This window comes from Sciurus vulgaris, assembly GCF_902686455.1.
Source record: "Sciurus vulgaris genome assembly, chromosome: 3".
NCBI lineage: Eukaryota > Metazoa > Chordata > Mammalia > Rodentia > Sciuridae > Sciurus > Sciurus vulgaris.
The window spans coordinates 91109192-91132828 of record NC_136463.1 but is presented as its reverse complement, the minus strand read 5'-3'; the positions used below and the strand labels follow the sequence as shown (position 1 = coordinate 91132828).

Genomic DNA, 23637 nt, shown 5'->3' with positions numbered 1-23637 from the left:
AGATATTCCATGGAAAGATGTTTAAGCAATGAAAAAAGCAAGTTCCAGAATAAAACATCTATGAAAAGATTCCATGTATGTAGAAAAACTCAGTGAGACAAATAAAACATCACTAATCTTTCCACTTTAAAAACAAAAGAAGGGCTGGGGATATAGCTCTGTTGGTAGAGTGCTTGCCTCAAAAGCACAAAGCTGTGTGTTCAATCCCCAGCACTGAAAAGAAAAAAAAAAAGATAATGTACCAATCTTCTCTCCCCAAACCATAGTACTTCACGTCTTATTTAAAAGTAGTAAATGTTAGAAAGATATACACCCAACTGGGCAGCTCTGATTTTGATGAGTGATTATTTCTTTCCAGAAAGGGAAATGGACTAATAAGATAGAATATTTATATTTTAACCCATGTATTTTATATGGTTGAATTAAAAAATAATAACAGAGCATATGACTTAGTAATTCAATTAAAAAAACAAAACAAAACAAAACAAAACAAAAAAAGCCTTTGTGTGTGTGTGTTTGGTGCTGGGGATTAAACTCAGTTTCATGCATGCAGCCAGCATTTAATCAACTGAGCTACAACCCTAGCCCAGAAAATAAAATGCTCAATAAAAATGATTTCTACTGAAAGTCATATATACATGTACACCAATAAGTGAGTGAAGTACACTAAAATCTATCAGTGATTCTCTGGGTACTGAGGTTGTAGTTGATTTGCTTTTCCCCACAATCAGAATGACCAAAACAAGGCAAAGAAAGAAAAGAGTGCTTTAATTAAGAGACAAAATAGATGAAGGAGAAATGCTCTGGGATATTTTCAACAACATAAACTTAATGAAAGGCTGAGGAAGTACTACGAATACTTTGAGGTTTACTTTTGCATAAAATTGAACAGTTTTTTCATGAAAAGTTACTTCTCCTTCCTCTTCTTTAAAGGTAACTACTTAAATAATATAATTTAAATCCAAAATACTGCTATTCTATTATTTTTGGTAAGTTCGCAGAATAAAATAGCTATAGCACTGTCTTCCCCTCCCTCAACATAGTTTTTTGTTAATAAAACTTAACTAATGAATTCTACTAAAAATATATGCCCACAAAAATGGTAAAAAAAAAAATTAAATCCATTAAGAGGAAATGAATGTTTTGAAACGGCAATATTTCAGCAGTGAAAGTAACTTTTCATTTTATTCATTCAATGATTACATGTATTTCTTTCTTTTGTTAGTGCTACAAAATTACATGTAGGTTACCAAGACAGGTACAATATAGCACATACTGATTTGTTCTTCCAAAAAAATTCTTTTTCAGAGGCTGGGGAAGTAGCTTAGCGATAAAGTGCTTGTCTGGTATAATATGCAAGGCCCTGGGTTCAATCCCCAACACCATAATAAAAGAAAAAAAGTGTAAAAAATATTATTGTGATAAGAACATTAAACACGACACACGCACTTATTTTTTTTTCTTTTATAGTGCTGGGGAATGAACCCAGGGTCTTATACATGCTAAATATGCACTCTACACTGAGCTACACATCTCCAACCCTAACTATTTTTTTTCAAACTATTTTTAAGTGTATAAAACAGTATCACTATTCTAGGTACAATGTTGTACAGTACATCTCTAGAATTTAATCATCTTACATAACTGAAATTTTATTCCTTGCTATATTTTATTTCTCTAGGCTAGTTGTTAGAAACTTTCTTTCTTTTTTTTTTTTTTTTGCGGTCTTGGGGATGAACCCAGGGCCTTGTGCACGCAAGGCAAGCACTCTACCGACTGAGCTATCGTCCCAACCGCTAGAAATTTCCTTTTTAACACCAATAGCAGTGAAACTTCACCAGGAGATATGGTTCAGTTTGACAGATTTAATTGTTAATAATTATTTCAAAGGAGAGCTGAGGCAAACAAAATATAAAACTGGAAGGTAGAAATAAAATGAATTCAAGAGCAGTATCAGAAGTAAGACAAAGGAAACACTAGGGGAATACTAGGATATAAAATTGAGGAAAAAGAGACTGTGAAGAGAAAAACGGGAAAAGTTTTAAAAGCAGGTTTTCTTTTTCATAAAGATTCTATGGAGTATTTTCTTTAAAAATAGTTCTAAAAAATAAAGGTTACAGTCTTTTCAAGTTATTCTCTCTATATATGTTAGGCTAGCCTTTTGAGATTACAGATCAAAGACAAATTTATATTATTCTTTTGAGTTTCAAGATAAAAATGGGAAAATGAAAGGTAAAATAGGAGAAAAGCCACTAAAAGTGAGAGCATTTTGAAGATATTCAACTTGTTTGCCACTTTTGAAGACTCTGCATGTATCAAAATAATTTTCACTACACACTACAGACTGAGAAAAAAAAATCCCATGATGAGCTGTTATAAAACAAATGCCCCTGACTAGCACACTGCTTTCTGAAAGTGACTGGACAAGTGACTTGTATCAGGCTATGCTCAGTCCTCCTATTGACATGTAAAAACACAATCCAATCTAAACACAAAGTTGCCTCTCTGATAACTGAAAGTTTGAGCTAAAAGCAAAAATAGTAAATTAAGTCTATTTTTTCTGCACAAGGAAACTTTTCAAGAAAACGAGATTGCTAAGCAACCCATCCTCAGTAAAACGTTTTTCAAAACAAAGTCTGGCTTGGTGTTCTTATAGGAATCTTACTTTTTATAATCTAGTAATAGAGCAATACTCCATTTGGTATCCAGAACATATGACTGTTTGGATTAGACCCTGTGGCTTAGAGTTTAAGGTATGCTTTCAATCTAACAAAGACAAAATATACTTGTTGGAGTGTAGGCATTTATACAGTATTGTCAGAACCCTGGGTTTCAGATGAACATCTATTAGTGACAGAGACATGATGCCTTTACTGAAAATGCATAAAGTATCATTGGGCTATAGCAACTTGTGGACAGCTGAATCACGGATGAAAATAAGACTATACGGGGCTGGTTGCTGTAGGCCAGTGGATTTCAATTCTGAGTGTCCATTAGAATCACCGGGAGGGCTTAAAAAAATAAGGGTGTTCAGGTTTAAGGTCAGGCCAGACTAAATGAGAAAATGCAAGGTGTCAGATGTAACTGGTAAATTTTAAGAACTCCACAATCCACCCTAGCATGCTGCCAAGATTAAGAATAACTGAGATGAATATAGCTAGATTTCTGGAAGAGTTCAGACCTTTTGGCAAAATTTTACAGTTAATCTTTTTTCTGTGCTTCATAGTCTAAATGTAAATTAAAAATAAACACCATCGTTTTTAGAAGAATACTGTATAGGTAAATCAGGTTTTAGAAATGAGAAAACTCTGGGCAAGAAAAAATATTTGAAGGAAGGTTTCATTTGCATTTCTAAGCTTTCTATAGTGAAAGCACCAATTTTGTAGGAATAAAACTGCAGGTGAAGAAAATGATGACTAGGCAGGTAGGGTCCAAACTATAATTCTAAGGCTTTATACCATACAGTTAACAAAATGCTTAGTGTCTGGGCATAAATGTTGGTCCTTACTACTTTCAAATTAGCCCTTTTTTATATTAATCTTGCATTATTTTGTTTCAAATGCATAAATTTAGCTTTAAAAAAAGGTGTAGATAGATCCAAGATGGCGAACTAGAAGGAGGCTGCGTTCCTTGTCACTCCATAACTCTGGTTTCAAGCAGAGGATATCTGTTTCTTGGTGAAGCAGTTTATGTTGCTTATCGATCCCCTGGTGTTTACCCCATTAGTTTGCTGTGATGACCTACAGTGTGCCAGCATATCGACACCTTTTTTGAGTGCAGATTGCTCACTGTCAGGCGTCTATCATCCGCCATTTGCCTGCCTCTCGCCCGTCCATCGCCTGCCTTACACCTATCCATCACCCAAAGCACGAGGTTCACCTCCCGATTGTCCGACAACAGTCAGCAAACTGATTGCCGACCGCCAGTGGAGCACCAGCTGCCTGCTGTCGCATGGAAGTTCACTGTTACAGTACCTGCAGGTTTGATTACACGTGGCTGCTGCCATATTGAGACAACAGTCAGGCCCCGTAGGACCCCTGGCTAGACTGACTGAGCCCCGTTTCCAGGATCTCTCAGCCCAATCCATCATTCCCTTCCTCTGGGGCCCTCACATGGACTAAAGGCTCCCTGCTGCCAGGACCCCCAGACCAACTGACTGCGCCCTATCACTGGGAACCCAGACTGACTGATTTCACCTGGCATCTAGGATCCCACAACCACACCAAACACACCGGACCTCCAGGACCCCTGCCGGACCAACCGCATCCCGCCTCCAGGACCTCCAGCTGACCACGTCCACCCCTGAGCTGCAGCTCCCCATTTGCCAACACATTTTGAAGCCAGAGCAGCCATCTTGGATAATCCTGGAAGCCTTAGCTCTGATCTTTGGGTGGAGCAAAACCCATCCTGAAAGGCCTGCTGGAGGCTTGAAGCTCACTGACATGTACCTCTCATGCATCAGGCTACTGAACACTGGGAGGTTTCATTAGTATATGACTGTTATACAGTAGATTTTCTTTTTTTCTCCTTTTTAAAAAAAATTAAGTTTTTATTTCTTTACTTTTCTTGTTCTCTTTTCCTTTTGTTTACCTGTTCCCTCAGAGTCTCTCCCTTTTTTGCATGCTAATATCCAATTTCTTTTGATTACACTCTCACCCTTTCTATTTTCTAGAACTTCTGTATATTCTTTTCTTCTCCCATTAACAGACACATTCTACATCTCTCTGCATCCTCTTTGTCCTCCATTAGAAACTGCAGACCTTAATGCAAACCTGTATATTTTACCGAAAATAATATTTGAACTCATTTTGTTTACTATGACAATTTTGTTATTGTGCCCATAGGGGCTATTTGGTCTAGGATTGCATAGTGTCTGATTTGGGCACTGCTAATATTGATCTCCCCTTAAAGAAAGGGTTTTGAAAACCTATAGGGCCACTATAAGCCTATAGGAGGAAATCTGCAATACCGCAGATCTGCACTGCTAGAGGGGAAGATACATGAACAACATGAAAAAACAAGGGAAGAAAATGATCCAAACAAATCTAGATTCTATATTAAGAGAATCCAATGACAGTATGTTAGAAGAAATGTCAGAAAAGGACTTCAGATTATACATGATTAAGATGATTCACGAAGCAAAGGATGAGATAAGAGAGCAAATGCAGGCAATGAATGATAATACCAATAAGCTGAAAGAGCACCTGCAGGAAGCAAAAGAGCATTTCAACAAAGAGATAGAAATTCTAAAAAAAAAAAAAACCCAAATGGAAATCCTTGAAATGAAGGAAACAATAAACCAAATAAAAAACTCAATGGAAAGCATCACCAAAAGACTAGACCACTTGGAAGACAGAACCTCAGACAATGAAGACAAAATATTTAATCTTGAAAATAAAGTGGCCCAGAGAGAGAAGATGGTAAGAAATCATGAACAGACTCTCCAAGAACTATGGGACATCATGAAAAGACCAAATTTAAGAATTATTAGGATTGAGGAAGGCACAGAGATACAAACCAAAGGAATGAACAACCTATTCAATGAAATAATAGCAGAAAATTTCCCACACCTGAAGAATGAAATGGATAATCAAATACAAGAGGCTTACAGAACACCAAATGGACAAAATCACTACAGATCCACACCAAGGCACATTATAATGAAAATGCCTAACATTCAAAATAAAGATAGGATTTTGAAGGCTGCAAGAGAAAAGCATCAGATTACATATAGGGGGAGACCAATACGGATAGCAGGCGACTTCTCAACCCAGACTCTAAAAGCTATAAGGGCCTGGACCAACATATTTCAAGCTCGGAAAGAACATGGTTGCCAACCAAGAATCCTGTACCCAGCAAAACTAACCTTCAGATTTGAAGATGAAATAAAATCCTTCCATGATAAACAAAAGTTAAAAGAATTTACAAATAGAAAGCCTGTGCTGCAGAATGCTCTCAACAAAATATTCGATGAGGAGGGAATGAAAAACAACAATGTAGGTCAGCAAAGGGAGGAACTACCTTAGAAAAAACCACTCAAAGGAGAAACCAAACCAACTTAAAAACCAAAAATAAGCCAAATCACTTGGAATACAAATCATATCTCAATAATAACCCTGAACGTTAATGGCCTAAACTCATCAATCAAAAGACACAGACTGGCAGAATGGGTTAAAAAGAAAGACGCAACAATATGCTGCCTGCAAGAGACTCATCTCATAGAAAAAGACATCCACAGACTAAAGGTGAAAGGATGGGAAAAAACCTACCACGCACATGGACTCAGTAAAAAAGCGGGGGTTTCCATTCTTATTTCAGATAAAGTGGACTTCAAGCCAAAGTTAGTCAGAAGGGATAAAGGACATTTCATACTGCTTAAGGGAACCATAAATCAGGAAGACATAACGATAGTAAATATTTATGCCCAAACAATGGTGCATCCCTGTACATCAAACAAATCCTTCTCAATTTCAGGAATCACATAGACCACAACACAGTAATTCTGGGTGACTTTAAGGCACTGCTGTCACCACTAGATAGATCTTCCAAACAAAATCCAACCAAAGAAACCAAAGAACTCAATAACACAATCAATAACCTAGACTTAATAGACATATATAAAATATTCCATCCATCAATGAGCGGTTTCACTTTCTTCTCAGCAGCACACGGAACCTTCTTGAAAATAGACCATATGTTATGCCACAAAGCAGCCCTTAGGAAATGCAAAAAAATAGAGATACTGCCTTGTGTTCTATCAGATCATAATGGACTGAGAGTAGAAATCAATGACAAAATAAAAAACAGAAATTACTCCAACACCTGGAGACTAAATAATATGCTATGGAATGAAACATGGATAACAAAAAACATCAGGGAGGAGATTAAAAAATTCTTAGAGGTCAATGAGAACAATGATACAACATATCAAAATCTCTGGGACACTATGAAAGCGGTACTAAGAGGAAAATTCATTGCATGGAGCGCATTCCAGAAAAGAACGAAAAGTCAACAACTAAATGACCTAACATTACAGCTCAAAGCCCTAGAAAAAGAAGAACAGAATAACAGCAAAAGTAGTAGAAGACAGGAAATAATTAAAATCAGAGCTGAAATCAATGAAATTGAAACAAAAGAAACTATTCAAAAAATTGACAAAACAAAAAGTTGGTTCTTTGAGAAAGTAAACAAAATAGACAAATCCTTAGCCACACTAACAAAGAAAAGGAGAGAGAAGACTCAAATTACTAAAATACATAATGCAAAAGGAAATATCACGACAGACACCACTGAGATACAGAACATAATGAGAAGCTACTTTGAAAATCTTTATTCCAACAAAATAGAAACTACCAAAGACATTGACAAATTTCTAGAGACATATGCTCCTCCCAAACTGAACCAGGAGGACATACACGATTTAAACAGATCAATATCAAGCAATGAAATAGAAGAAGCCATTAAAAATCTACCAACCAAGAAAAGCCCAGGACCAGACGGATTCTCAGCCGAGTTCTACAAGACCTTCAAAGAAGAACTCATTCCAGTACTTCTCAAAGTATTCCAGGAAATAGAAAAGGAGGGCACCCTACCGAACTCATTCTATGAAGTTAATATCACCCTCATACCCAAACCAGGAAAAGACACATCAAGGAAAGAAAATTTTAGACCAATATCCTTGATGAATATAGATGCAAAGATCCTTAACAAAATATTGGCAAACCGTACCCAAAAACATATTAAGAAAATTGTGCACCACGATCAAGTGGGGTTCATCCCTGGAATGCAAGGATGGTTCAACATTCGTAAATCAATAAACGAAATCCATCATATCAATAGACTTAAGGATAAGAATCATACGGTTATTTCAATTGACGCAGAAAAAGCGTTTGACAAAATACAACACCCCTTCATGCTCAAAACACTAGAAAAAAATAGGGATAGTAAGAACATACCTGAACATTGTAAAGGCTATTTATGCTAAGCCCATGGCCAACATCATTCTTAATGGAGAAAAACTGAATCCATTCCCTTTAAAAAGAGGAACAAGACAGGGATGTCCTCTCTCACCCTGCACAAAACTCAACTCACAATGGATCAAGGACCTTGAAATCAGACCAGAGACCCTGCATTTATAGAAGAAAAAGTAGGTCCAAATCTTCACCTTGTTGGCTTAGGATCAGACTTCCTTAACAGGACTCCCATAGCACAAGAAATAAAAGCAAGAACCAATAACTAGGATAAATTCAAACTAAATAGCTTTCTCTCAGCAAAGGAAACTATCAGCAATGCGAAGAGAGAGCCTACAGGGTGGGAGAATATCTTTGCCACTCATACTTCAGATAGAGCACTAATTTCCAGAATATATAAAGAACTCAAAAAACTCTACACCAAGAATATAAATAACCCAATCAACAAATGGGCTAAGGATATGAACAGACACTTCACAGAAGATCTACAAGCAATCAACAAACATGAAAAAATGTTCACCATCTTTAGTAATAAGAGAAATGCAAATCAAAACTACACTAAGATTCCATCTCACCCCAATTAGAATGGCGATTATCAAGAATACAAGCAACAATAGATGTTGGAGAGGATGTGGGGAAAAAGGTACACTCATACATTGCTGGTGGGGCTGCAAATCAGTGCAGCCACTCTGGAAAGCAGTGTGGAGTTTCCTTAGAAAACTTGGAATGGACCTACCATTTGACCCAGCTATCCCACTCCTCGGCCTATACCCAAAGGACTTAAAATCAGCATACTACAGAGGTACAGCCACATCAATGTTCATAGCTGCTCAATTCACAATAGCCAGACTGTGGAACCAACCTAGATGCCCTTTAATTGATGAATGGATAAAGAAACTGTGGTATATATATATATATACACACAATGGAATATTACTCAGCTATAAAGAATAATAAAATTATGGCATTTGCAGGCAAATGGATGAAATTGGAGAATATCATGTTAAGTGAGATAAGCCAATCTCAAAAAACCAAAAGACGAATGATCTCACTGATAAGCGGATGATGACACATAATGGGGGGTGGGAGGGGGGCAAGAATGGAGGAAGGAGGGACTGTATAGAGGGAAAAGAGAGGTGGGAGGGGTGGGGGGGGAAGGAAAAAATAACGGAATGAATCAAACATCATTACTCTATGTAAATGTATGATTATGCAAATGGTATGCTGTTATTCCACGTACAAACAGAAACAACATGTATCCCATTTGTTTACAATAAAAATAAATTAAAAAAAAAAGTGTAGTAACCTAATGACAAGACTAAATCCTATTGTTTTCCATACTAAACATACTTAAACGTAAATTATTGCTGGATTAAGTCTTTGGCAACAGAGAGAAAGGCAAAGTGTCAATTATAAAAAATAAAAGCTTACCGAATTTTATATTCTTTACTTGAACATCATGTTTTAAAAAGATTTGGCAGACTTTAACAGTGGAAATGATTAAAACTCAGTAACAATGTAAGCTCTAATATTGTTAAAGCAATTTGTATATCTTTATAGTGTCTAATGCTGTGTTAGGCACAAAATTCAACCAATACTTGTTATTTGCAGCAGTTATGCTCTATAAAGTTGCATGTACACTGATTTAGCAAATAATGAGTCATTGCTCCTAGAAAACATGCAGAGTTAGTTCTTGGAGGCCTCAGGTCACAATATTCATCAGCTGATTAATATATAGTCCTTTTTATTTAGAAACATCTTAGTAATACATATTTCCTATAGTAATTAATTATATGCAGTATTTCTTCATAACAAAACACTAATTGAGAAATGTATGTTTTCCTGACCTTGGGAAATGTGATTGTAAATTTATGTGGCTTTTAGTCTCATAATAATGCTCTCCTCTATCCTTTCCTAAATTCAGTCATCATCTCATAAAATTTAGCCACCTTTCCATTTTGTTCATAATTTCATGATGTATTTTGAATGTGACTGTAGCACTGTTTAGAGGAGTCTTACATATACATCTGTGAAGTTCTTCTTCCTTTTTATAGATGTACTGTATATTGCTGATTCATTTACACTGAACTGGTAGACAATAGTGATATAATTCATGCTTCAACAGACACTAGTATTTGTGGTTAGGAACATAAGATAGAACTTCAGCATTATATTTGGGAGTCATTTTAAGTGGCAAAATCACAACAAAGCACAAAATGTGTACATGGCACTACACAGACTGTGAAAAAGATGCAATGTTTACAATTTGAGAACTGAGGTGGAAGGAAAGTGTGCCATGTTTAACTTCAGCTGGAAATATGATGTGTGATGACTCAAATTTTTTGCCACTCTGAATGTGTCCATGAATGTAAAAGAAAGTGATGCAAAATACTGATTTTGGGCTAAAAATAAATTTTAGCAAAGAGGCTAAAATTGGCAATTATAGAAGCAACAAAAGCAACACTTTAAGCAATACTTTAAGTATTGCTGAAGAATTAATGTGATATATTTTTAATTTCTCAGTTAAGAGTTCTTGTAAAAAAAAAAAACAAAAAAACCAGGCTTTTCAGTGAGATAAACAAAGAGATAAATTTACTTAAATCCAAAGGAGGTAGTGTCTTTGAAGAAGTAATGATTTGGCACACCAGAAAAGAATGACATAAATTGAGGTTATATAGAAAATAAGGTAAATCAATGGGGGGGGGGGTCACACTGAAGAGATTTATCTCTTACTCTATGTTTAGTCTAATTGGGAGTAATACCCCAAATGAAACTATTTGCTGCTTTAAGTACAAAAGAATTATATCCTATTACATGCTTTCTTGCAGATTTCATATTTGCCTTTGGGGGAATTTTCAAGTCACACAATAATCTGCAAGAGAGCTCAGAACCAGGTAAGTACTAAAGACATATGACCTATTAAAAGAGATGTCAGAAATTCCTTGAAGACATGACACTTTTTTTCATTATAATATGTATGTCTAACAAGAGATTTATCGTCTTAACAAAAATTTAAAAATGCATGACATAGTACAGTTAACTATACGTGCAATGTTGTACAGCTGATCTCTACAACTTATTCATCTTGTACAACTGAAACTTTAGATCTACTCATTGAATTTTGATTACCTGCTTTCTTCTCACTGCATCTCCCAAAACCACCATTCTATTCTCTTCTGTGAGTCTATTTTAGACATCTCATGCAAGTGTAAATAGGCAGTATTTATCCTTCTGTTGACTGGCTTATTTCACTTAGCACACTTTCCTCAAGCATTCATTCATACTGTTACGCACTGCAGGACTTCCTTCATTTTGGGGGGAGGCGGGTGCTACTGGGGACTAAACTCAGGAGCACTCAACCACCGAGCCACATCCCCACCCCTATTTTGTATTTTATTTAGAGACAGGGTCTCACTGAGTTGCTTAGTGTCTCACCATTACTGAGGCTGGCTTTGAACTCCCAATCCTCATGCCTCAGCCTTCAGAGCTGCTGGGATTACAGGTGTGTGCCACCACACCCAGTGACTTACTTCATTCTTAAGGCTGAATAATGTTCCATAATATGTACATACCACATATTCTTCATCTATTCATCCACAGATGGACATTTAGGTTGTTTCTACATCTTGCCTATTGTGAATAATTCTACAATGAACTTGAGAATGAAAATATCTCATGCAGATACTGATTTCAATTCTTTTGGATAAAGAATGTGGGATTGCTGTATCATAGGCAGGTCCTATTTGTAATTTTTTGAGGAACCTCCATAATGTTTTCCATAATGGCTGTACTAATTTATATTTTCATCTACAGTGTAAGAGTTCCCTTTTCTTTATATCCTCGTCAGTACTTGCTACCTTTTGCTGCTTTCATAATAACCATTCTAGTAAATGTGAGGTGATATCTCATGGTTTTGATTTACTTTCTTTTTTCTTGGCCCTGGAGATTGAACCCAGGGGTGCTTAACCACTGAGCCACATCCCCAGTCCTTTTTATTTTATTTTTTGACACAGGGTCTCACTAAGTTACCTATGGCCTCAGTAAGTTGTTAAAGGTAGCTTTGAACTTGTGATTCTCCTGCTTCAGTCTCCTGAGCAGCTGGGATTATAGGCGTGTGTAATACGCCTGAATGATTTGCATTTTTCTGATGATTAGTGGTATTGAGCATCTTTCCATACACTTATTGGACACTTTATGTCTTCTCTGAAGAAATTTCTATTTAAGTCCTTTTTACTTTTTATGGTGCTGGGATCAAACCTAGGGACTTGTACATGCTAGGCAAGTGCCCTATCTTTTGCTTATTTACAAAAAACTGGGAATATAGTTCAATGGTAGAGCACCTTGTGTGGCATGTGTGAGGCTCTGGTTTTATCTCCAGCACTAGTATAAACAAAAACCAAAAAACCCCAAACCAGTTTTTTGCTACTAAATTGTCAAAATTCCTTATATATTTTGGAAATCAACTCCTAGTCAGACAACACAGTTTGCAAATATTTTCTCCCATTTTGTAGGCTGCCTTTTCACAATGTTAACTGTTTTCTTGGCTATGTAGAAACTTTTTAGTTGGATATAGTCCACTTGTCTATTCTTGTTTTTGTTGCCTGCCACAATCTTTTCTGTAGTAGAGTCCTCCAGATCCAGGATCTGACTCACTTTTTAAAACAAAAAAACAACAAACAACTCCCCTTCCCCCATTCTAGTGACTCCACTATAGATGTAAAGCAGTTAAACTGACAATTAATGGCAAGTAAAGTCACTAGACCATTCTTTAGATCAGTCCTTTGAAGTATTATTCTTATCATAGAAATGAGAAAACTAAGGTGAAAAGAGATTAAGTAGCTTACCTAAGGTCACATAAACTTGAAGGCAGGTGTCAGATTCTAAAGCCCATATTCTTTCTAATCACATCATGCCACTCAATTAATGCCTAATGGCCTAAGATTCAAATATTGAAAAATTAGCTTATTTAGATCAACTTATATCTGGATCAGATCTGAGATTCCACGATAAAGAGTCTCAAGGAATACTGGTATATATCTGAGAAAAAGATATAAGACTGACTAATCAAATAGTGCAGTGATGATGAAATAAATAAAAAAATGAGGGCTGGCAGAAAAAAAAAAAATCCAGCAAAATCAGCTGTAATACTAAATGTGAATGGACTAAAATTGTCTAACATGCCAGACATAAGATGGTCATATTAAGAAAAAACACAGGGCTGGGGAGATAGCTCAGCCAGTAGAGTGCTTGCCTTGCAAGCACAAGGCCCTGAGTTCGATCCCCAGTACTGCAAAAAAAGAAAAAACACAAATTGTAGACATTTTATACACAAGATTATGTACACATACATAAACACTTAGTTTCATATTTTTGTGTGTTAATGAATCTTGTTATGTTTCCACAACATATTTGTTAATGTATGATTACATTCAAGGACAAAACTGAGAAAAGATATAAACCAGGAGAGGAGAGAAACATGGGGTAGTTATCAAGCATGTATGCATGTGGGAAACGGTCCAGATGGCAGGGGAGGAGACAGAAGGAAGTTAGAACACCAACAAATAACTACCTATATGGCATGATCTCATTTAAGTAAATTATATTCGTGAAGAAATAAGAAATAAAACAATGTTTTGGACTAATACTTATTAATTTGATGTTCACAATATGTTAAGGGAAAAATATAAGACAATGTGCATTTCACTAAAACCTACTACCCAATTCCTATATGTGTGTATTTATGCATGTACTGTATAGGCAGGAGGGCCAAAGGAAAGAATGAAGACTAACTTGTGAATGCTGGTGATCTGGGGATGATGGTGCAGTGAGGCATGATTAGTTTCCTCTTACATATCTTTGCATTCATTTATGTCAACAAAATTAATTATTTTGTAATTTAAAAACACTAATGAAAAACTTAAAAATATACACAGGTACAAAAAACAAAATAAAATTAAGGTCAATAATTAATTGCAAAAAAAAAAAAATTAATTGCACATGTATGTATGTGCAAGCTAGCCTCTGCCACTGAAGGAATGTGTTCATTCAGTACAGATTCACCAAGTTCCTTTCTATTTTGGGACCTGTTCCAGGTGCTTGGGTATTCAGACCAACTTCCTCTTTTCATGTAAGTACACTAGAATATGTTAGATAAATATAATTTGTATAAGCAGCTACATCTAGATTTATGAAGGAATGGCTTCTATATATTCATCATTAGATGGTAATTTAATTACTGGATCAACAGGAAACAGGCATGTCAAATTTTAAATGATGGTTCCAAGTTATTTTGAAATGTTACAGCAATTTATCTATTAAATATTTCCCAGAAGCAGAAATAGCTTTTAATAAGGAATGCTATTAAATTTGAAAAATGATGTTATTTAATTGCAATTTTTTCTCACTCAAAGGTATCCTTAATTCCATACATGACTCATTACAAAATAACTAGTTTACATGGTACCTGTGTACTAGTTTGACAGACTACACATCCTGTTTTTTGTACAACCCACTCCATTTCTTAGAGTGGTAATCTACAGGTGAAACAGATCAATGCCAGTTTGTTATATGATGACCAATCATAGCTAGCTTCTTTCAAGTTTGCCTCATTTTGGGTCACAGTCCTAAACTTTAGTGAGTGACTCCAGACTTTTTATCAAGATTCAAGTTCAAGGTTGTTGGGGAACCTTCCTCATCTCTCAATTGCTGTGCTCTAGAATATTCCTCAGGCTCGATGCTTTCCACATTTTAATTTTCTTTGCAGAAGCAGGCCCAGGGGCTATTGTTCTTTTCCAAGCATAGTCATCAGTACTAACTTGACAATTTTTGGATTCTGCCATCATGCCTGATACTAGGCTGACTGTAGAGATGGGTACAGAATTGTGCTCTCTCACCCCTACTCACACACTTAGGGTCAATTCCCTCAGAAGTCGAGCACATAAGATCATTTCTGTTTCAAGGGATTGACAAATATAACAAACATGGCAAAAATTTAAAACCTAAATTACCCCCTTCAGGTTCCTAAAAGCTTCATCTTCTTCCCTCATAAAAGACCTTCTTCCCAGCATAAAGACCTACAGAAATAACTTAGAGAAATAGGTATCTTTTGGTCTCAAGTGAGTCACTGGATTAATAATATGGAACTATTTATTTTAGCCTCTGCCCTACGTAGGATGATTACTTTCCTTATTTGCACTGATAAATAAAAGGTTACACCTTGGTTCAATAAAGGAGACAATTCAACAACTTCCTAACCCTTCATTTCATCTACTTTAGCTCAGAATTCTGCCTCTAATTGACATTTTATATACTGAATTGGCAATATGGATCCCAAACTTAAATTTGTACATGTTAGAAAAGTAACTTCAGATTGAGAGTCCTTTCTCCTTACAGAATTTTTAAAGTCATAGGACAAATATGAATTTTAACCTGGAACACATTTCTATTTTTATTATGTAGCAGCTCTACCTCAAAACTCCCAAGGTGCCTGCAAGATTCAAAACTAGCTTGATATTTAAAAAGTCCACCCTTATCAATCACTCAACCTAACACTGGCAGCCACAGAGACAGAGAAAAGAAAAATGTGAGTTCCACTTGAAGGGTCTTAACAAATAAGGTCAGAACAAGCTCCTATTTTCCTGGGTAAATTTAAGTGAAATAAGGTATATCAGTCCCATCTTCACCCTAAATGTCATCTGTAACCATAACTGGGTGACAACAATCTCTTTATGAGTGATTATAATTTAGTTTCTCATTCTTAAAAAGAGCTCAGCTGTCTCTCTGGTAACATCATGGGGATGTTATAAGAGCAAACAAAAGGCTTTCTAGTACATTCTGAAAAATGGACTAAAGGTACCCAATTCAAAGGGAGATTGCTATTTTTAACACATTAGGCTTGTCAGAGAAGCTGCTGCTCTCCCAACTTCAAATAACTGATGAAATATTTCACGACTTTTAAAATACGGACCTACTATCATTTACTTCTCCTACATGCCTCTTTCCCCTTACTGATGAAAAATGAGCATCCCAGAGCCTGAAACATTCCAATAAGATATCTGGCTGCTAAGGTTACCTACAGGAAATACAAGCTTCCCAAACTACTACAAATACATCATTAACAAATAAATGCTCAAAACTCCAAGGACTATGATCAACTATTACTCAATTTGGGTGAGTAAAGGAAGTACATAAGAGATTTGACTATAGTTCATATATGGAATGTTCAGCGCATATGGAATGTTTAATTTATATGAATTATGTTTTAGAAATATTAGAAAAACAGACTATCATACTTTTTTCTATCTACATCAGAAAATTATTTCAGTCATTCAGTCAACTTTAAAACTAGCAAAAGACCATAATCCTGGTAAATAAAGAGAAGCCAGAGGGTTAGGTTTCTTAGTCATACTCACCTTAAATTATTTTGTTGGCCAGGTGGAATGACACTGTAGTAAACTGGCATTCCTGTTGTGGGTATAGATCCTTGATTAGACTGATTAGGGAACATAACAGGCTGTTGGTAAGTTTGATGGGCAATTCCTTGAGAACCTTGAGGCAGTGAAACCTAAAATTTGAAAGATAATTTAAAGGAAAAAAGGTTTTTCTAAATACTGCAGATGTTCATAGCCTCCATAAACATTTGAAATATGAGTAGTTAGGAGTAAGCCAACATAACACTGAATTTTCCCGTTAAGTTTGCCATAGTTCCACCACTATGTTCTATGTTCCCTTGAGCTAGCAAATGTTTGGCTAGCATTTATCAACTGTACAAGTAGGCTAGATGCATGCATTAGATTTTGAAAAATATGATTATGTTCCTAAGTAAGTTATTTTAAAAAGGAGGAAACTTTCTACATAAGGATGACCATCTGACATGGGAAAAGACATACAGTTCACGTCAGACAGAGTTAAGGAAGAATCAGGGAGAGTGTCAGCAAGGCATGTTGGATCATAGTGTGGGCTTTGAGGTTTCAGGTGTCTAGACAAGATGTCAGCTCCATACTTTACTATCTGTGACACTGGGCAAATGACTTAACTATTCTGAGGCTCCTCAGTCCTTTAAAAAGCTAGAAATGCTACCTCCAGCACAGGGAGGAGGTATTATTTCTATTATGAGATAGCATATGTAAATCTAGTATAGTAGGCATTCAGTGAAAGTCAATCTTTCAATTCTTTGTTTTCTATATTAATTACAAGAAATCATATGGACATAATGGATTCTTCAATTCTCTACTTCCATTATCTAGTTCCTAAAACAAATCACACACGCATCATGCTTTCTTCACTTACAATATACCATAATATAGTGATTTTGTTACATGAAGCCAACATAAAAGCTTGTGACAATGATGATAATGTTAGCAATGGGGATGATGAGTGTTAACATTACTGGGTACTTACTGCCATGTATCAGGTTCTTTTATAAGTGCTTTACATGTATTATCTCATAAAGGCATCCTAACAACCTGAGAAGGTACTTTCATTATTCTTATTTTGTAAAGGGATAAACTGAGGTTAAATCAGTCACTCAAGGTTGTATAGTTAGTAAAAAGGTCAGGATTAAGATGCACGAACTTTAGCTCCAGAGCCTCAGTTCTTTAACCACTTCCTTGGCTCTGTGATTTAAAAGTTAATGATTAACTTCTTACTTATATAAAATATTTGTGAAATGCAAAATTAGTCCTCTCAAAAATATAAAATCTCTTAATTACTTTCCCTTTAGCTCATTAATCCCAAATAGAAAATTATTATTCTGATTTATGTAGCTTTGTATACTGTAACATATTTCAACCTTTTTATCTATTGAGGCAGTGTAACATTCTGAGATTCTTTATTTTCTTCTTCTTCTTCTTCTTCTTTTTTATGATACCAGGGATTGAACTCAGGAGCACTTGACCACTGAGCCACATCCCCAGTCCTATTTTGTATTTCATTTAGAGACAGGGGCTCAATAAGTTGCTCAGTGCCTTGCCATTGCTGACGCTGGCTTTGAATTTGTGACCCTCCTGACTCAGCCTCCTGAGCCACTGGGATTACAGGCATGCACCACCGCACCCAGCTCTGAGGTTATTTCCATGTATAAATGGAAATAAATGTATAAATTAATATACATGTAAGACAGATCTGAGAACAACAGTTTAATCTAGATGACTTGAACTACTGGAATAAATTTGTAACTAGGTAAGAAAAAAGTGTGAAGTACCAAAAGAGAAAGAGTGAGACAGAGTGTGCATGCACACAAATTGCTAAAGAATGTGCAGTCACAAAATTCGTTACTAAGAACAGATGACTTTTCTGGATTATTTTTCAGAGAACAGTTTATCACTACCAAATCTGTAGGAAGCACACTGTAAAGCAGGATTCACTGCTAGTCAGAACACTTCCTACAATCATTCACCCAGGGTGAGAATTATGATATCATGAGAAAATAATTTATAACTTGTAAAACAAAAAAGTATGCTATAGAAATTAGAAGTGTCTTAGCTCTGGAATAGCTCCAATATTTAGTTACATTTAAAAAAATTACACTAATAATGCTGTGATTTATTTAAAAATGACATTTCTTTCTTTTAAATATTTTTATTAGTTGGATCTTTCTTTTATTTACTTATTTATATGTGGTGCTAAGACTCGAACTCAGTGCCTCACACATGCTGGGCAAGTGCTCTACCTCTGAGCCACAACCTCAATCCCAAAAATGACATTTCTTAAAGGAAAAATTTCACACAGTTAGTGGGACTGTAAACCAGTACAACCGCTATGAAAATCAGTATGGAGGTTCCCCTAAAGTCATCATACTATAGTGATACATGTATATCCATGTTCATAGCAGCACGATTCATAATAGTCAAACCATGGAACTATTCTAGGTGTCCATCAACAGATGAATGGACAAAGAAAATGTGGTATACATGGAGTTTTATTCAGTCATAAAAAAGAGAAATTGTCATTTGCAGGAAAATGGATGAAATTTGAGAACATTATTTTAAGCAAAATAAGCCAAATTCAGAAAGTCAAGGGTCATATATTTTCTCTCATATGTGGAAGAGAGAGAAAAAAGGAAAAGAAAAACAGGGGTAGGGGTGGGGAGCTAATGAAAATCAAAGGGAGATCAGTAGAGGAAAGGGTACAGATCGCGGAAGGAGGCAAAGGAGGAGGGAAATTGCTGGGAAGTGATACTGACCAAATTATATTATTATACTGTGTGCACATATGACTATTTAACAGCAAATCCCATCATTATATACAACTATAACACACCAATTTAAAAAAATGACATTTCTCTCACTAGCCTGTGAGCCCCTAAAAGTCAAGGGCAAATCTTTTTCAACTGAGTCTTTAACACCCAGCACAGCGCCTGAACAGATGCTCAATGTACTGGATTACACAGCGAGACCAGATTCCTTGAGAAGGCAGTGTTCCTGGCTCAGTGTTGTTCCTATCTAATGACTACGGGGAAAGCAGAAGGAAGGCAGTTCATGTGCCTATGTTTAAGCATGGAAGATCAGGAGGAAAAAGCATGGGGGATGTGAAAGAAAAAGAACTAAGATATAATTTCATAAAATACTTATTTTTTGTTGTTGCTTTCTGTTATCAAAAGGTTCAAAAGTAAACACATTCCCTTGACAAATTCCACATTTCATCCTTTAATTTCAACTTAAATTTTCTGGAATTATATGGAATATACTTCCTCTTTGCTTACATCCTTCTCTGTCTCTAGAATATCTTCTTAACTAATCTATGTACATAATTTCTTTAAAGGTTCTAGTTAAAGGTTTCTATTTTCTGAGCAGGCATTATTATCAAGGTCTTTATAATCTGTTCATTGCTTTATTTCATGATCTCCTTAGTTACTGTCATCAATTTGTTAACATGTGTTTAGATAAAACACACATTATTTTTTCCTTGTTGAGATGAATGAAAATGGCCTTTGGACTTCTTTCTTCACATTAGGCTCAGCTAATAAAATAAACCTATTTACAAGTTATTCCCTAAAATTTGAAGAGTTTCAGAAAATGTGTCACATTATACTAAAGTCACCTGCTTATTTATGGAATAATAGATATTTCTGTTTTAAAACTATAAATTAAAATCCATGATCCTTTTAGGGATCGAGGGGGGAGAAACAACAAGTTCCAGCATAGGAAACTGCACGTACTTAACTATTCCATTAAACACTGATTTATGGTCTATACTATATCTCACTATTTCAAATACCTACCCTTTACCTCTATTTTTTCTCCTATTCCTCTCTCTAAGGAGGACTTTCTAAGGAGCTGAGGAACAGAATAAGACACTTGTTTATAAATCTGTATAGTTGGAAATACAGACAGTGCCAGGCAAAATTTACTTGCCAAAATTAATGTGTTATTACAGACACTCGAAATATTAATAAAGTGAATGAATAAAACAAAAACGAGTATAAACAGACACTATTACTAATAAAACTCTTAATACTGTAAAGTTTTGCATTACAGAAACATTTCTATATTAAAAGGAGAATAGAGAAGACACATTGTAGCTACACATTGAATCTATCTAAAATTATCTCTACCTAAAACAGAAAAGAGAGACAATATACCTGATACGATGGCACTGAAGGATAGGGGATGACCACTCCTTGAATCTGATTTCCAATGCTGTTGGGTTGGCCTCCAACTAGGCTCTGACTCTGGGGTTGCTGAACTCCAACTATTCCTTGGTAGTTTTGCTGCTGGTTGGGGATAACTTGAAAACCTGTAAAGGTAAAATGAGTTAAATTCTGTTTTGAGTTTAATATAGTCCATCTAATAGGGTATTTCTATTTTAAGAAAGTACTTTTGTGTTCTAAATAATAGAATTTTGTTTCAAGTGTCAAATTCCCAAAGCCCTCTATTTTGAGCAACATTTAAGTGTTTACTATGTAGGTAAAATCATCTACCAACTTTCCTCCTTAAAATACATTCAAATAAAATCTGTGTACAAAGACTTCTTATGTAGAAAATTATAGGGTAAAAGACTTTGTTAACACAGGACAATTACTATTCAGTTTATATTACAATCTTTTACAACAACTATTCTTGGGTATTAGAGCTGCCTACATAATTTGAAGGGTCTGATCTGAAAGAAAAAAATGTAGATTCCCTTGTTAAAAATTATTAAGAATTTCAAGTTGGTAAGAGAAGAACATTAAAGTAAGCATAAGGCCCCAGGCACTGCACTGGTTGCAGGCTCATGAAACTGGTCCTGTCAGGGACCAAAAGTGTGTGTGTGTGTGTGTACGTAGGGAACCACTATTTTAGAATGGCTGCATGTTAAAAAATATCACACTAAGATATGAATCCTTACATTAGGAATATGTCAGATGAAGGCAAATGGACTTATTCAGTAATTTTTTACCTTATTTACCTATTATTATGGTCACTTAGCAGATAAACAATTAAATAGCTTAATTAATCTACTTGATTCAATCTATACAATGAAGGCATTATTGGTAATTTAAGTAGTATTTTTGTTTTTCAAAAAAATTTTTAGTTGTAGATGGACACAATGCCTTTCTTTATTTTATTTATTTTTATGAGGTACTGAGGATTGAATCCAGTGCCTCACATATGCTAGGCAAGTGCCCTACCACTGAGCCACAACTGCAGCCCTTAAGTAGTATATTAACATTAGAAATTTACTTTGATAAAGTAAACTTGTCCTTAGTTTAATTAAGACTCTATAATCTAACACTACAATAGTGAGCATCAGTTGTATTTTGTTTCCTGATCCTAAGAGGACTCACTCAGGTATACCAATTGGCTTAAGACTCAGGGAATTATAAAATGCTATCACAAATACTTTTTTAAAAAGAAACTAGATAAAAATAACTTATTTAGCTCTGAAGAAAAGTTTTTACAAAGATGAACTGAATTCTAGTACTGCTTATACAAACTTCAATAGGCAAAGGTCAATGTTTCCCCGATGACACCACAAACACATTTTGCTATCTTACAGTTTTCATTTCCATCTTCACTAATCTCTAAATCAAGAGAAATTGCAAAGATATTTTAGGTATTGACTATAGACAACAATATCATTATAGACACTTAGAAGTCTTAAAGATTCTGCTTAAGGATTAAATAATTAAATATAATCTAGCATCTACTTTCTCTAAAGATACAAAATTTATCTGGTAGCTAAGCAACATATTAACAACATCAAAATCCAAAATCCAATACAGTGAATCTTTTAACAGTGAAAGATTTTTGTAAAATGGTGCTATCTCAATGGCAACAGTGTCATATGGTCATGTTCTGAATAACTTTCACCAATCTTATTTTGTACAAAAAAATGTATATCCTAGTTCCTTATCCGTCAGAAAGCAATTGGTAATATACTATCTCCTAAACTACTCCCCCTTGTGTATTTCCTGTATACTACTAATTAAACTTAGAGGTGGGTAAAGGAAGAGAACAGCACTTTTTAATCTAACAATTAACATTCAACCCTATCTTTAGTTCATCAAATGCTAAGTATTTCAAATTCATATAACAAATTGCAAATACCATCAAAACATATTCTGACACATCTTCACTCCTAGGAAAATAAAAGACAGGAATGAAAATCAGATACAAACAGGATATCTTGTGTTGGAAATGCTACCTCTCAATATATACACACAAGCATATATCATAGCGTCAGAATCTGGGCTCAGCTCTGTACAGCTAACAATGGAATTAGATAAATTATAGCCCACTGACAAGCAAAACAAACAGTGGATACCCGGCAGAACTCCCTGTAATATAATCAGAATTAAAATACTTTGACTTAAATAGTCATAGTCCCTTAAAAAATTTTAAATGTTTTGCCTATTACTTTTTTTCTTTTTCTTTTTGGATGGTACTGGGAATTGAAACCAGGGCTTTTTGCATGCCAGACATGTACTCTTTCACTGAGCTAAATCCCCAGCCTGCATATTACTTTTGTAGTTTACCAAAAAATATTCAAGGTTATAGGCTGTCTTAAAAGTAGCATTGAAAAAAAAAAGTAAACTTATGTACAAATGTGGTTCTCATTTTTTAACTTACCTAATTTTGGAAGACTCATCTTAGAGGTACCCTATCTAAAATTCTCTTCTAAAAATAAAATCGGACACAGGAAGTTTTCAATACATAACCACAGAAACCACGCCATAGTGGTTTAATGTAGGGTTACTTGGATACAAGTAACAGAATTCACAGAATTTACATCAGTAAATTTCCAAGGTATTTTTAAAAACATTTTTATATATATTTTTAGTTGTCAATGAACCTTTGTTTATTTTTAATATGTGGTGCTGAGAATCGAAACCAGTGCCTCACACATGCTAGGCAAGCCCTCTACCACTGAGCCACAACCCCAGCCTCAATTTCCAAGGTATTTTAGATTCCTTAATGGAATCTAATTTTCATTAATGTTCACACTTATTAATTGCCACCCACACATGTACATATCCATACAAACACCATGCATATTTTGAAAATGTGACAACATAATGTGAAATCTAACTTCTGACCCCAGAATCTGGTCATTCATCACAGAAGGTAGTAAAGAGGACACCATTTGCCAGGTGGGTTGTATAAAATTAAGTGTTACATGGTTCTTTTCTTTGACAAAAGGATTCGTAGTCATGGAATCACAAGATTAGCAGTATAAATAGTGTTGT

The 23637-nt window shown here is 35.3% G+C and overlaps 1 protein-coding gene across 15 annotated transcripts in view; it reads right to left on the bottom strand.

Annotated features, from left to right (window-relative positions):
* Positions 1-23637, bottom strand: part of R3HDM1 (R3H domain containing 1) — a 110528-nt gene that overhangs the window by 25962 nt on the left and 60929 nt on the right. For all 15 annotated transcript variants that reach the window (XM_079135602.1, XM_079135609.1, XM_079135614.1 and 12 more), the window contains 2 exons: positions 20551-20705; positions 16382-16533 (listed from right to left, as the gene is read on the bottom strand). In XM_079135602.1, the coding sequence (XP_078991728.1) occupies positions 16382-16533; positions 20551-20705 (307 nt within the window). The remainder of the gene's footprint in view (positions 1-16381; positions 16534-20550; positions 20706-23637) is intronic.